Source organism: Salvelinus alpinus, chromosome 23, assembly GCF_045679555.1.
Source record: "Salvelinus alpinus chromosome 23, SLU_Salpinus.1, whole genome shotgun sequence".
NCBI lineage: Eukaryota > Metazoa > Chordata > Actinopteri > Salmoniformes > Salmonidae > Salvelinus > Salvelinus alpinus.
In genome coordinates this window covers 20697162-20713287 of record NC_092108.1, presented here as the reverse complement: position 1 = coordinate 20713287, position 16126 = coordinate 20697162, and the positions used below count along the sequence as shown (strand labels likewise).

General features: G+C 42.9%; 1 protein-coding gene across 2 annotated transcripts; it reads right to left on the bottom strand.

Moving 5' to 3' along the window:
* Window positions 1–918: 918 nt before the first annotated feature.
* LOC139550525 (uncharacterized) lies at window positions 919–11974 on the bottom strand. 2 transcript variants are annotated; one of them, XM_071361464.1, is made up of 19 exons: window positions 11717–11973; window positions 10362–11358; window positions 10023–10223; window positions 9351–9840; window positions 9055–9170; window positions 8851–8876; window positions 8710–8750; window positions 5822–5954; window positions 5304–5463; window positions 4880–5000; window positions 4625–4659; window positions 4259–4322; window positions 3048–3082; window positions 2736–2799; window positions 2519–2617; window positions 2412–2425; window positions 2216–2246; window positions 2031–2103; window positions 919–1910 (listed from the first exon to the last, which is right to left on the bottom strand). In XM_071361464.1, exons 1-18 carry the CDS (start codon window positions 11723–11725, stop codon window positions 2034–2036), a joined length of 2706 nt encoding a protein of 901 aa, XP_071217565.1. In that variant the 5' UTR covers window positions 11726–11973; the 3' UTR covers window positions 919–1910; window positions 2031–2033. The 2 variants fall into 2 exon arrangements, with proteins under 2 accessions (XP_071217565.1, XP_071217566.1); XM_071361465.1 differs by lacking the exon at window positions 2412–2425 and having other exon boundaries at window positions 11717–11974.
* Between the last annotated feature and the right edge of the window lie 4152 nt (window positions 11975–16126).

Genomic DNA, 16126 nt, shown 5'->3' with positions numbered 1-16126 from the left:
GCGATCATTTTAGCCAATGCAATGTCAATTTGTCCTCGTTTTGCTACAAACATAAATATGTGGCATGAACTGGTCCATAGAAGACTGCGATGCTGTGGGTCACGGAGTAGGTCTACTTGACTGAGTGGATACATCTCCACGTGTGGAGGTGCTGGCTCCACCACTATCACTAGCAGGCCCGCTAGTTTCTCGAAGCTCCACTACAGCTAGCTTCACAGTTGGGTGCACAGTTCGCATACGCCGGTGAAGGTTGTGCGTAGAACCGGCTTTATATGAGATTTTGTTTTGGCAAATTCTCCACTGTGCTTTAACATTGTCTACATTATTAAAATGCAGCCAACTGCTACTGTGCTTCAGACTCATTTTCCAGCTGTTCTTCCTCTCTCTCCTCGGCTGCTAAGTGTGACTGTGAGTGAGTTGGCTCGGCCCTGCCTCACGCATCTTTGGTTGACACTGCATGTCTGATTGACAGGAACAGGTGAGGCTGTTAGTCTGAGCAGACAGAACGAATGTGCGCTTGAGCATTTAGGCCTATATTATTTTCTTTCTTTGTTCTTTGAAATAGTTCATTATATTAATTTAAATATTTTGATTATTCATATCTTAATGTTTTTTTTATTTTTATATATAGATTCGGCTCTTCTGATATGCGAGTCGGCTCTTCGCGAACGACCAGTCACTAACAGCAGGCAACTACCCCAGCCCTGTCAGAAACTCTGGCCAGTGTCTAACCAACCAGGTTTTTTTTCTCAATATAATCTTCAACTGGCTGACAGCAGCTACCTTACTTGAACTATCATCTTTAAATTCAGTACAGCAATTGTGAGAAGTGAAGTCACTCTGTTGATTTTAATAGTTTTATCGGTCAGTTTTTGCAACAGGGTAGCGTGCCCTCTTCTGAAAAAAAGTGTTACTCTGTTAGACTAGAAATATGACCATTTATTTGATGCTTTACATAAAGGTGATACATTGGACATCAAAATCAGATATTTTGAACAAACAGATCAAAACAAGTGTGAAGAGCCAAAAAATAATTATACATACTCTTGACCAAGGCATTGTACCCAAAACAATGCACCATTTCACCATTGTGTTATGGAAAGTGCAGACTTGAGTACCTACTTCATCGTTTCCCATTCAGTAGTGCCAAAATGATCAATGAACAGAAATAAGTGAATCATTTACTGTGTTCATAGTCAAAGGCAACAAGAAGAAAAACAATTGATCTAAACATCCTTGTATAACAGTACACATGCAATGGATAAAGCATTAAGCAACCACACAACTATCAAAACAAATGTGATCAAGAGAGAAATAAAGGCATCAGGTCAAACATACTTCACTAATAATAACTGCACAAAAAGATGGGCTTCCCCCGAGAAAGGAAGCCCATCAAAAGTGACATGGTGGAACATACTGGAAAAAGCCTAAACCCTAGAGGCTACTTGATATTCAGGGACCAGTTTTCAAAAGTTACCTGATCGGATTTCAGCAATTGGATAGGATTAAAAGGCATGGAAATAGAATGGGCATCCCCATTCAAATATAATACAGACAGTTCTATTAATTATATTTCTATGCTTTTAATCCTACCCGATAATTTTTGAAAAATTGGGCCCTGATCTAGTGGCAGATCTGAGATATATGACTATGGTTTATCGAGCTAGTTTTATACATCTATAATGACTGTGGTTCATCTGGATCTAAAAATGGTAGATCTAGAGTCCATAGATCTAGAACGACAGTGGTTCATCTGGAGTTCATGGTATGTTCTCCAGGCCTAAGGCAGAGTGATATGTGTGGGGTTGGTCAGCTGGCTGCCTGGCCTGCATCAGTAACGGTCAGGTTACTCAACCAATCATGGGAGAATAAACTGTTGTGCTCTCCTTTAGTTCTCTCGGTCAGTGAAGCTAGAGAGCAGAGAAAGAGTTTGTTAATGCTCTAAGAAGTTAGGACCAGTGCAGTTTTTCCTGGCCATAATGATCTGACCAGGGAAAACCCCTGTGCCATTAGTGTTAGTCTGTACTGACCTGTCACAGGAAATCTGCATATAGAACTGGAGGGGGAAGTAGTTCAAAATCTGCAAAAACCACTTCCTGGTCTCTGCCATAGAAAACAGGTACATACATTTTGGTCCAAGCTAGACTACTACCTCAAGGGCCATTAAGACCAATGAGGATAATGCATGAAATATACACACACTATCTTCACTTACGAGTATGGAGGCTCCACAACACATAGGAAGCCTGTAGATGGACATAAACATAAACATGAAGACCCACAAACATTGGCTGGAGTGAGAGTTTACTTTTCTACCTCACCACAATCAATGACAGTGACATGCGAGGTGACAGTGACATGCGAGGTGATAGCAAACCCAGCCATAGAGAAGTCAGTATCCAGCTACTTACTTGGAGCTTCAGCACTTCAGAAGACAAAGCGAAAAAGTTTTAAAATTAGAATAACAGACTAGAAAGATGGCAGTGAGGATTTGTAATGCAATTTGTAAATACTGTACTTTGTAGGGGTTGGCACTTGGTCTTCAGCTGTGTCACTGATGCCAGCTTTGTTGTTCTGAAAGAAGATGGCTAACTTCTGAAGAGCCTCATGTCTGGTTCTGAAGACAGAAACCGTTAACTACTAAGTTAGGGCACTTTGTGATACAATGTGGTAGAAAAGGCTGCATAAATAACATTTGAATTTGGCATCACAGTAAAGACAAAGTAGAGCCTTACTGTGTGTGGGGGTCCTCTATGCTGCCATCACTAAGGGTGTGGTGGGCACTAGCATGGCTGCAGACTGCCAGTGAGAGGGGACAAGAGAGAGAGGGATGGAAAAGAGGGTGAAGGGGTAGTAGAAATGGGGGAAGAGGGTCATTTTACGGTGGTCTTTGAAGCCGTGATTGAAATGGTCAGTCACAAGTATATGGGCAGTACAATGAAGACCTGAGACCGCAGGTACACTATCTCTAAGCCAGACGTCTGAAACAAAAATCTAATCTATATATTCAAAGATATGGATATATACACCATATAAATCATACTCACGCATATCAGGCATTGAGACAGTCCGATTGTGAATGCTAAAGAATACATAAGAAAACAGATTAAATATATCAGTCCTTCGCTCAGCTTTTCCTAGAAAAACAAACTTTAATTAATATACACAGTACATTGCAGTCTTCAAAAGTTTTTCATCAATTATCTATACAGAAATTCTGTGGAAATAACATGGTTGAGCTGAATCAAACGTGAACTGTAAAGCAGCGATTTAACTGGTGGGGTCGCAGGAGTTTTTCCCCCTCCCCAATTTGGTGGTATCCAATTGTTAGTTACAGTGTTGTCCCATCGCTGCAACTCCCGTACGGACTTGGAGGAGGCAAAGGTTGAGAGCCGTGCGTCCTTTGAAACAACCCAGCCAAGCCGCACTGCTTCTTGACACAATGCCCGCTTAACCCAGAAGCCAGCCACACCAATGTGTCGGAGGAAACACTGTACACCTGGCGACCGTGTCAGCGTGCATTGCGCCTGGCCCGCCACAGGAGTTGCTAATGTGCGATGGGACAGGAACATCCCTGCTGGCCAAACCCTCCCCTAACACGGACAATGCTGGGCAAATTGTGTGCTGCCCCATGGGTCTTCCAGTCGTGGCCGGCTGCGACAGAGCCTGGATTGGAACCAGGATCTCTAGTGGTACAGCTAACACTACGATGCAGTGCCTTAAGACCACTGAGCCACTCGGCAGGCCCCACAGCAGTTTCTTTGTGTGTGAATTTTGGGGGGGGGTGAATAAAATACTCATCTGAATTTAAAACGACTAAGACCAGGTAGAAAGCCATTTAAGTCTCTGAGAAAGGTTTCTTCAAATCACAGTATTTTCAATATAAAAGTTATTAGCAGCACTATTTCGTGGATTTGGTTGATTTTGTAGTCAAACAAGTGAGCTTACTAAGATTTGTTTACAAGATTATGGGCAAAATGGAATTATTGACAATGAAAAAAAAGGTAGAAATGTTGTTCTCTGGCCATTTAATTGCTATATTGAATGCCATATTTGTAGTCAATTGTTTTCCAGATTGCATTTTGACAAAAATGTTATATATATATGTATATATACATACACATACACACACACACTTGGGTCCCGAGGCAAAACCAATATAGAACCACTGCTGTTAAGCACTTGACAATTAAAAAAGGGCTTTACAAATAAAAATGGGATTGCTTGACTGCTTCCCAGACAGTGCAGAAAGTCTCACCGGTTCTCCATGTAGGGGGACAGGGTCTCTTCGTCTAATGTCCACTCCTCATCGTCATCTGTGACTGAGAGAGAGAGCATGATAGGCTGCAAAACCACAATAGCCAATGGGAAGGGCTGCAGGCCTGCTGCCTAAAATGCATGGAATTCCTTTACTATCATAAATATCATTGACAATCATAAAGCCAACTGATAAAAATACTCTGGGTTATATCAATCAGGTGTGCTTCTGCAGAACTCCAATCCTCTGTAAATGTAGGCCGATTTTTCAACGTGCCTCAGACAATACTTTATCACTGTGTCAGTTGATTATCAATCATGCAGTTTTTACACAGAACTGTCTGTAAGCATGTTGAAGAAGACTTACAGCTGCTGTGTAGCATGGGATGATGGTTAGATGATCTGTAAAATATAATGGAGACAGGATAGGAAGGGCACGGAACCAAAGGGAGTGAGTAAATAAAATGTATAAATACCCTGATTATGGCAACATGCTTAAATTCTTTCATTTTGCATTCCATTTTTTTCTTCCTAAGAACACTGAATATTCCTCTGTACAACAAAATATGTTTGGAATTGATGTACAGTACTGAACAATAGACTGTTGCATTCTGTTGTGTACCTGCTCCCAATGCTGATGGTATCTCCCTCTGTGCCTCCTCGGCCAGCAGCCTGAGCCTTCTTCCCTAGCTCCAGCATCTCTTTGATATTCAGCTCCACATTCATTACAGAGATATAGCCATCTGGAAAAGTGAACGATGAAACAGGGAAAAACACTCAGCCACAACAGCAACAGATAGAGCAGTGAACAACTGCAGCCTGATAATAATTTGGGCTACAGTTTAGCCAGAGTTTTTCCTGACCTGTGCCATATTCAAAAAGCATCTACTCTGATGATCTTAAGGGAAAAACTAATCCTAATGTTATATCAGCATTCCCTCATTTTTGTATTCTTTTTTTTTTTAATTATCAGAACTCCTACTCTGAGACTCTTTCTGAACCCCCCCGAAGGCCATTAAAGAACAATACAACATTGACAAACTCACATTTGTGGTTGGCGTCACGGGCCAGCCATTTTCCTTTGGGGCAGTTGGTGGTTCGGATGATGCTAACCGTGTCACCACTCTTCACTGGCAGGTCATTCTTACGCACTTTACTGGCCACTGTCACCCTGGCATGGTACATCGCCTCCTCCTGGCCAGTCACCTGAACACAAACATTACACAGTAACCACAGCCATAGTTTGGCAAACTTTGTTTGGTGTGGAGTGTTCTGGGAATGTTAATGGGTGCCATATTGGATCCAAAAGTTCAAATTTCACAATTGAGTAGTTGGAATGCAAATTTGAATGCTATTATCCTGGAACATTTTAGGTCAACATGGTGGATAGCTTGTTGAAATATTGTTTGTCAACGTGTTGATCTACGGGCAAATAAAGCTGGACCCTCAAAATACCAAAACAAGATTGACCTAAGAGCCTGATACCCATGACACAGCAACTTTTAAACTGATAGCTAGTAAGATAATATCTCATTAAGGCTACATGTGACAAGGTCAGAATTACTTTGAATTTTTTCTTCATTTCATTCTCCTTTTTCTCTCTCTCCTTTTGCTCTTTCTTCTCCTTCTCGAGGCGGTGCTTCTCTCTCTTCTTCTGATCCTTGTCATCGTGGTTCTCAGGGCTCTGTTTTTCCTTACTGAGAACAATATATAATTATTCTATTAACATGAATCTAACTGACAACATGCTATGAAGTGGAACCAAACATTAGAGGTATTGATGAATTTGATGATTCCCTTTAATTGAAGCAACAGTGAGAGATGAGATGACAAACACACCTGTGCACATGATGTACACTCCCCTCCATATGTATTTGCACAGTGAAGCCAACATTTTTAATGTGGCTCTATACTTTTAGATGAAAAGTTTCATATATGAGGCGACAGTACAATGTCACCTTTTATTTGAGGGTGTTTTCATACATCTGTTTCATTGTTTAGAAATTAAAGCACTATGCATCTAGTCCCTACATTTGAAGCAGTCATAAGTATTTGTACAAATTCACTTATATGGTATTAAAGCAGTCAAAGGTTTATTGTTTGGACCAATATTACATCAAGTTTGTGACTACAAACTCGTTGATGCATTTTCAGTTTGTTTTGGTTGTGTTATATTTTGCCCAATAGTAACTGAATGGCGATGACGAACAATTTTCTTTACAAGTGAGTAGATGGGATGTTTCTAAACACTTCTAAATTATGAAAAATCATGAATAATGTCTGATGCGTGAGAAGGTTACAAAGGCTACAACAAATCATGCTAACCTCTAACCATTACCAATAGTTGAGTATTTTATGGGCGTTATGATCTTTGTGCCTCCATAACCTTTTCAAAACTCATTCATGATCCTCCATAATTGTTTTTATATTTCACCAGGTAAGCTAGTTGAGAACAAGTTCTCATTTACAGCTGCGACCTGGCCAAGATAAAGCAAAGCAGTGCGATGGAAACAGAGTTACATGGAATAAACAAGCGTACAGTCAACACAATAGAAAAAAGAAAGTCTACAGTGTGTGAAACTGGCATGAGGAGGTATGGCAATAAATAGGCCATAGCAGCAAAGTAATTACAATTTAGCAGATTAACACTGGAGTGATAGATGAGCAGATGATGTTGTGTAAGTAGTGATACTGGTGTGCAAAAGAGCAGCAAAGTAAATAAAAACAATATGGGATGAGGTAGGTAGATTGGGTGGGCTATTTACAGATGGACTATGTACAGCTGCAGCGATTGGTTAGCTGCTCAGATAGCTGATGTTTAAAGTTAGTGAGGGAAATGTAAGTCTCCAGCTTCAGCGATTTTTGCAATTCGTTCCAGTCACTAGCAGCAGAGAACTGGAAGGAAAGGCGGCCAAAGGAGGTGTTGGCTTTGGGGATGACCAGTGAGATATACCTGCTGGAGCGCGTGCTACGGGTGGGTGTTGTTATTGTGACCAGTGAGCTGAGATAAGGCGGAGCTTTACCTAGCATAGACTTGTAGATGACCTGGAGCCAGTGGGTCTGGCGACGGATATGTAGCGAGGGCCAGCCGACTAGAGCATACAGGTCGCAGTGGTGGGTGGTATATGGGGCTTTGGTGACACGGATGGCACTGTGATAGCAAATTAGATGCAGTCTGAGTAGAGTATTGGAAGCTATTTTGTAGATCACATCGCCGAAGTTGAGGATCGGTAGGATAGTCAGTTTTACTAGGGTAAGTTTGGCGGCGTGAGTGAAGGAGGCTTTGTTGCGAAATAGAAAGACGATTCTAGATTTGATTTTGGATTGAGATGTTTGATATGAGTCTGGAAGGAGAGTTTACAGTCTAGCCAAACACCTAGGTATTTGTAGTTGTCCACGTATTCTAGGTCAGAACCATCCAGAGTAGTGATGCTAGTAGAACAGGCGGGTGCGGGCAGCGAACGGTTGAAAAGCATGCATTTGGTTTTGCTAGCGTTTAAGAGCAGTTGGAGGCCACGGAAGGAGTGTTGTATGGCATTGAAGCTTGTTTGGAGGTTAGTTAACACAGTGTCCAAAGAAGGGCCAGATGTATACAGAATGGTGTCGTCTGCGTAGAGGTGGATCAGGGAATCACCCGCAGCAAGAGCGACATCGTTGATATATACAGAGAAAAGAGTCGGCCCGAGAATTTAACCCTGTGGTACCCCCATAGTGACTGCCAAACTCTATCTGCGAAATCATCGTAGCATCCACATGAATGTAGAAGTGTTCAGAAACATCTATTCTTACTTACACTAAAAGTGACTACAACATGGCACAATACATTATTCACCATTTAGTTCCTATTGGGTAAATCATAATCCAAAACTGCAAATGCATCCAAGAAGGTTGTAGAGTGACAAGCTTGACGTTGTGCTAGTCAGTGTGTTTTAGGAATACTTTAATACACTAGAAATTAATTTGTCTAAATACTGATGACTTCTTCAAATTGGGGGGGGGGACTAGATACATAAAATGCTTTCATTTCAAAACATTTAAACATGTGTATGTTTTAAATGCTGGAGTATAGAGCCCCCCCCCCCCCAAAAAAAGGTTGCTTCACTGTCCAAATACATATGGAGGGGATGTACACCAGGGGTCGGCAACAGGCCCGCTAGTGATTCAGCAAAAATCAACCCACTAGCAATTTGGCCCCCAAAGTTAAGTAAACTTAGAAAAAATAGAAAAAATAAAATAAATCACCAGGAATTCAGCTAAAATGATTGTGAAGGAAATTTGTTCGCAAGTATACCCACAAATAAAAAGAGATGTGTCATTGTGTATCAATGTAACCAAGGTATGAAATTATGTTATTTTCAAATAAAATCTCTTTCTGGGCTTACTTATGGTTAATTTGCCTGTGCAACAACTACAATATTTGAATAATTGGGCCATCTTTTAGAGCCGACATACCATGGATTCCGGGGCCATATGTGCATTCGAGGCTCCTCCTTCTTCAGATACAAACAGAAAACAAAGAATCATTTTTTATACACAACAGCACCAACCATTCAGTTACCGAAATAAACTCTGCAGTAAAATTGTGTCACTTACCACTGGATGGGGGTCCCCATATGGATCTAGAAGAGAATTTGAAAAACATAACATTTGGAACAAATCATAAACACACCCTCTTTGAATTAGAGTAGGCTTTGACAAATGGTAAATAGCTCATCAAAAAAATGGCTGAATGTTATAGATACTGGTATAATGATATGGGCTCTCAATTAAATAAATGAAACATATGTAGTGTCTTACTCTTTGGTGGGCCTTTACGTTTGTGTGAGTTTTGACTGACAGTGAACATGTTGGTGTTCTCAACAACTTCATACACATTATCACAGGTTTCATAATAGTTCTCCTGTTGACAGACACTAGAAGAGAAGACATTTCAGAGGTTAGGTATAAAGAGGAATAACGGACTTCCCAGAGCTAAACTTAAGTTCACTATACCAAATACTCTGTAGTTTCTGTCCCCACACAATCCCTGGTGAGACATTTCAGCAGACTATAGTATTTAGCAAAAATAAGATGATAGTTTTCAAGCAGTTTACCGCAACGTCAGTCCTGAATGAGGAAATTCAACCGAAGCAGAGTCATGGTCAGTGTCCTCTGTGAATGAGGGTTCAACAGGCACCATTTCAGCAGATAGCTCAGAAACATCTTGAGGTTTTTGAACTGAAGCTGGAAACTCCCACGTTTGAGCCAAGAACTCTGAAAGAACTAGATCCTGATGACTGCTGAGGGTCAGGGCTCGATGGTCAAAGCTGGGAATTTCTGGAGGCTCACAAGATGGTAACTCACATTCAGGGGATAGGAAATCTGGAACCCCCAAGTCTAGATCTACTGGATTATCAAGGGTTCCAAATTCTGTAGCTTCTAGTTCTAGAGCTGCGAGGTCGAATGCATTGCCTTCTGCTGTTTCCAGTTCTGAATTCAACTCAAAGTCCGGAAACTCTGGAACAACCAGTTCAGGATTAGCAATGGATGGAGGCTCAGAGTGTGGATCCTCACATGTCTCAGATTCAACCGCTGAAGTCAACTCTGCAAGCAAAACAACAAAATAGACATTTGACTTGAGCTCAATGAACAGCACACATCAAATTATATTTGAAGTAAATTGCATTACATCAATATACATTCTTTAAGTTAAAAGTGAAAAATCTGAGTCAGTGTCACTTACAGTGGAATTGACCACAACTGGTCGAAAATAGAAGATAAAGTACCTCTGTGATGTTCTGTGGTTGGGTGGTAACATCTGAGATCTACCCATGGAGGTCTTGGAGGTTTCATCGGCAAAGGTCCCAGAGACCCCCGGTCAGGTAGAAGTTTCCTGGCTGGACGAGGAGGGGGAAGTCCATCAGATTTTACAAGCAGAAGCTCTGCTCTATCCCGGCCAAACTGTTTCTCTGATGCAGTCTCTAGTCCTAAGAAAATGAAGAGAGCAATTGTATCTCAACTACGCAATCATACCTCATTAACTCTAACACTATTGTAGCAGAACATGAGAATGACCATACAAAATGACCACGTCGCAAAATTGTTCTGAATCTGAGATGACTTACTGCGGGAAGAGCCATTCATCTTGAAGAATGGCAGAGCTGAAACACCAGGGAGGTGCGGGAGACAGACAGGCAAAGGGGCTGGAAGGTCATGTTCTGGGGCATGACTCTCATAATCTGTAGAGGGCAGATGAACTCCCTTGTCCATGGTAGAGTTATGGTCTGAGAGATGGACCCCATTGGAACGCAGGCTCTTGGGTCTGGCGTACACCAACAGGTGCTTAGGTGAGAACCGTTTCTTGCCTTTCTCCAACATACTGAAGAACTGGGTCGCACTAACCATAGAGGATGAGTCTTCACCTGGGCCTTCTAACGGAGTGGTGATGGTGATGTCTGGGCTGGAGGTTGGGCACTCTGTGCTAGAATGTTCCATCTGGAGTGGCAGCCTATATTCAGCCTTATTCCTGTCCATCACAAGCCCCTCTACTGGAGTGCCTGAATGTCTGTTGGTGGTCAAACCAGCATACGCAGGCTCTTCTGCAGGTTCGCCACCAACCTTGGAGACTTTGGTTGACTTGAAGGGGTGGTGGAGCAGCAAACCCTTTTTCTTGCATTTTGTTGGAGGCGGGACCTCTTTATGAGGTGGCAAATCAGTTTTCTGTTCCTTCAAAGGCAGGCCAGGCAGTACGAGAGGCAAGTGGCGGTCTTTGAAGGACTTCTTGGCTGTCGCTGTGCAGTCCCTTCCACCATTGTGGAGACTGTTCTGGTGTGGTGGTTTTGGTGGGATGGCCTGTAGTACAAGTGCAGGGAAGGAGACGGGCCATTTGCCCCCAGACACCCTGGTCCCATCCCTGAAGATGACCCTGGGGATGACAGGTTTGTCCTCCACAGCCGAGTGGATGCAGCTCATCAGGGTGCTGCATTGCTCCCCAGGAACAGTGGATGGGAGCCGTCTGGGCTTCTCAGCAATGGCAGGTCGGTGTTGGTCCCTGGCTTGAGCCTGGGCTCTGGCTTCCTCCTGAAACTTGGCCCTCAGAGCTTTGACATTGATTGGTCCCTCCTAGGATCAATGAGATCATTATAGTGATTAGTTAACAATGCTTAAACAGGCTACAATTGTTTGAAAGTAATAATTGTTTCTACCTCAGCATATAACATTGTGTGCATTCAACTAATTATATGGATAACACAAGGATAATTATTACAAGGCACCAGTTCATGGATGGTACAGAAGATAACATGTACAACTCAGTTGTTTCATAGTATACTAACATACTGTTTGCTGTGCAGACAGAAAACCAACTACAATCAGTTTCGGATAAATCGTGTTGACCTTGCAAAGAGCAAAGATAACAACATCCAACAGATATGCAAACAGATCAATAGGGGCAGCAATAGATCATCTCGAATTTCATTACCTGTTCCATTGTTCCTCGTTACTTTCATCAACTGACAATCAAATGTAGTTATTTTACGCAATTGGACACGTTTCAGTTCACTGTCTCATTATGTCAACGTAGCCGCCAAAATAGAACGCATTTTCTGATAAACTGATTTCTGAACTCTCTGAAGTTGCAAACAAATAGAGAGATACCGCAATAAACCTGCGCAGAGGTGCGCATGACCTAATTGAATGATGTCACGTGTGCACGCGAAGAAAGTGTAATTTTCTTGAAACGTAGATTTTTATCAGATTTTAGTGTTCTATAAGGACCTGTGTTTTAATTAGTTGCAATGATATCTAGTGTATTGATTGTAAGCCAAAGATTGGAAGTATGGGAACTGCATACGAAGTATGGGAACTGCATACTTGGAGTGTGTCAGAAAGTGTGCGTTGCAAAATAAGTGGGTAGATCAACAGCGGGTTGACTCGTAACCCGCAGTCCCAGGGGGAGGGTGGGTTTATGGTTATGAAATATTGTCTGGATAAAGTTCGGGTTGAATAAAGATAAACAATACCTCCATAAATGTATCATTCTTGTGCAATTTATGTCTATATTCGTTTTTTATTTCATTATTTTAGGCTATGTGGCATTAGGGCCTAACTATACCGTGCCAAATAGCCAACACGTTTATCGCCAAATGCTTTTGGGAACGGGCAGAACAAGTTAACTTCTATGTAGGCAAAAAGTAAAATGTTGGGAGTTTAATTCAATAAGAGAAAAGCTGCGAAATGGAGAGTTGAAAATAAAGAGAAGGGAGAGCCAGAAAGTAATGTTTGGGAAATATTAGGTGTAGTGGTAAAAGGATGATAGCAATGCAGGTTATGTTATAGCCTACGTGATGATTGTGAGGCGCTATACAATTTCGAGTCACCGAACGGGACTTCAAATAGACCTATGCCTCGTCAAAGGAACTAGGATAATTTTCGGATGGGTTAAATAGAAACTGAGATCTGGACACTAGGTCTATAACCTCTCACATAGCCTTAATATTAACTCCTGCAGAAATAAACATTTCTTGCAGCAGGTTAAAATGATAGCCCAAATGTTTTACTTGGGAACAGGAGTGGAGAAATATGATTTCTTTCTTTCAGCAACTTGAGACAATGCAAATGCACACGTCTGTCTGTAGAGGTGCTATCTTTATCTGAGTAATAAAAGCTGACAGTAGCCTATTTCAACCGCCGAGTTATTTCAACCACATAAAATATGCATGCATCCAAGCTGAACTGAGATCTTATCAAAAACATGATTTTGGGTCGTTTTCACAGGTTTGTATTTTCTTACAACCGGTAAAACTGATATCATTTGGACATTTTGCACAGAAAATCTTTCTGTTTGTTTGTTTTGTTATTGCATTTTCTCCATGGCCCCTAAACGTCTTTGCACCGCGAAAGAAGCAGAGATGACAGCGACCACTTTATTTACTAGATCGAAGCATTCATTTATATCGATGTATGACATTATTCTGGTTAGCAATGGCTTATTTAGTATTTTAGTGCAACATATTGTCACACCCTGTTCTGTTTCACCTGTGCTTGTCTCCACCCCCATCCAGGTGTCACACATCTTCCCCATTATCCTCTGTGTATTTATACCTGTGTTTTCTGTCTGTGCCAGTTTGTCTTGTTTGCCAAGTCAACCAGCATTTTTCTCCTAGCTCCTGGTTTTCCCAAGTCTCTGTTTTTCTCGTCCCCCTGGGTCTGACCTTTGCCTGTACTGACTCTGTGCCCGCCCGCCTGACCATTCTGCCTGCCCCTGACCCCGAGCCTGCCTGCCGCCCTGTACCGTTTTGGACTTTGACCTGGTTATGAACTCTTGCCTGTCCCGACCTGCCTTTTGCCTACCCCTTGGACTATAATAAATATCAGACCTCAAACCATCTGCCTCCCGTGTCTGCATCTGGGTCTCGCTTTGTGTCGTTATAGTACAAACTGGCCATGACTGGCCCAGCAGACTTGGACCAGCTCCATCACGCTGTCTCCCTGCAGGGAGCTACCATTGAGAAACAGGAGGAGCTACTTTAGAACCTGATGGAGGGGTTCCGATCTCTGGCGGAACGCCACAACCAGGGGTTCAAGGCATTAACGGAGCAATTCCGTGAATTAGCTCGCAGACAGCATGCCACATCTGAGACCTCCCAGCCACTCAGTAACTTCCCTACTAGTGGTGGGTTTGTTCAGCCTACCCCGGCTCTCCGAGAACCCCGCTTACCTCCTCCGGAGCGATATGCTGGCAATCCTGGAACCTGCCTGGCGTTTCTTTCCCAGTGCTCCCTCATTTTTGAGCTTCAGCCATATTCATTCCCTTTGGATTGATCGAAGATAGCATATCTAATTATGCTAATGGTCGGAAGGGCGCACTCCTGGGGTTTGGGAGCAACAATCCACTGTTTGCCATAACTTGGAATTTCATGGGGGAGGTGAGGAAGATATTCAATTCTCCGGTGCTCGGGAGCGAGGCGGCCCAAAAACTACTGAAGGTACACCAGAGCTCCCGTAGTGTGACAGACTACACAGTATATTTTCGCTCATTGGCAGCCGAGAGTGCCTGGAATCCGGAGGCTCTGTTCGATACCTTCCTTCACGGACTGCCCGAGGAAATAAAGGACAAGCTCGCAGCTCGGGAGTTACCATTGGACCTCGATTCCCTCATCGCCCTCACGATTAGGATTGATGGATGTCTACGAGAATGCAAGCGTGAGAGGAGGTCAGGTCTCGAACGTTCGTCCATCCGCTGCTGCTTGCTCACCTCCGAAGGAATCCAGAAATCCCCGAAGTGTGCATTTCCGAGAAGCGCCAAAGCCACCCGAGTTCCCTCGAGAATCATCGGTGACGGATGAGTGCCATCCGTTTTGTCACCAAAGCCCCATATACTACCCACCACTGCGACCTGTACGCTCTTGTTGGCTGGCCCTCACTTCATACTCGTCGCCAAACCCACTGGCTCCAGGTCATCTACAAGACCCTGCTAGGTAAAGTCCCCCTTATCTCAGCTCGCTGGTCACCATAGCAGCACCCACCTGTAGCACGCGCTCCAGCAGGTATATTTCTCTGGTCACCCCCAAAGCCAATTCCTTCTTTGGTCGCCTCTCCTTCCAGTTCTCCGCTGCCAATGACTGGAACGAACTACAAAAATCTCTGAAACTGGAAACACTTATCTCCCTCACTAGCTTTAAGCACCAGCTGTCAGAGCAGCTCACAGATTACTGCACCTGTACATAACCCATCTATAATTTAGCCCAAACAACTACCTCTTCCCCTACTGTATTTATTTATTTATTTTGCTCCTTAGCACCCCATTATTTCTATTTCTACTTTACACATTCCTCCACTGCAAATCTACCATTCCAGTGTTTTACTTGCTATATTGTATTTACTTCGCCACCATGGCCTTTTTTTTTGCCTTTACCTCCCTTATCTCACCTCATTTGCTCACATTGTATATAGACTTATTTTTCTACTGTATTATTGACTGTATGTTTGTTTTACTCCATGTGTAACTCTGTTGTTGTATGTGTCGAACTGCTTTGCTTTATCTTGGCCAGGTCGCAATTGTAAATGAGAACTTGTTCTCAACCTACCTGGTTAAATAAAGGTGAAATAAAATACATTAAAATGAGTCGGTTACTCCTGAGCCTATGCAACTGGGCAGAGCTAAATTGTCACCTAGGGAATGTTCCCGTAGTGTGAGCTCCAACTGTTGTCTGTACAGTGTGGCTGCGGGACATTATATAGCCACCTGCCCTGTTAAGAGACCTATTTCTTTAGTAGGTACAAGTACAAGAATTCTCTAATTCCCGTCATCCGCACTCCTTTTTTGTGTGATACTCCTGTGGGGAGACAAGTCACTCTGGGGCAGATGAGAGCTTTATGGATGCTACTCTAGTTTCTGAATTAGGTATCCCTACTCAACTCCTCTCTGTTCCCATGGTAACTCTTCCAGTGGAGTAGCACTGGACGGCTACTCCACTGGAAGAGTTACCCACAGCACTGTTCCCGTTAATCTGCGGGTTTCACAGTGAGTCAATAAAGCTTCTCCTCATTTATTTATGTATTATTATTTTACCCCCCCCCCCCCCATGTTCTTGTTTTGGGATTTTCCTGGTTCCAAAAACACAAACCCGTTATTGATTGGACCACGAGTTTAAGCCTGGGTTTTGGTCCATTTTTTCAATCCCATTGCCTTAAAGTGACGCAGCCTTCCCCAAGGCGTCCTCCTCAGGGCTTAAGTAAAGTCTCGTATTTCTCTGCCATTCCCGCAGAGTACCATCACCTCCTGGAGATCTTCAGCAAGACACGGGCTACTTCTCTTCCCCCGCATCGTCCCTACGATTGTGCCATTAACCTTCTTCCAGGCACCAAACTGCCGTGTGGTCGGCTATAT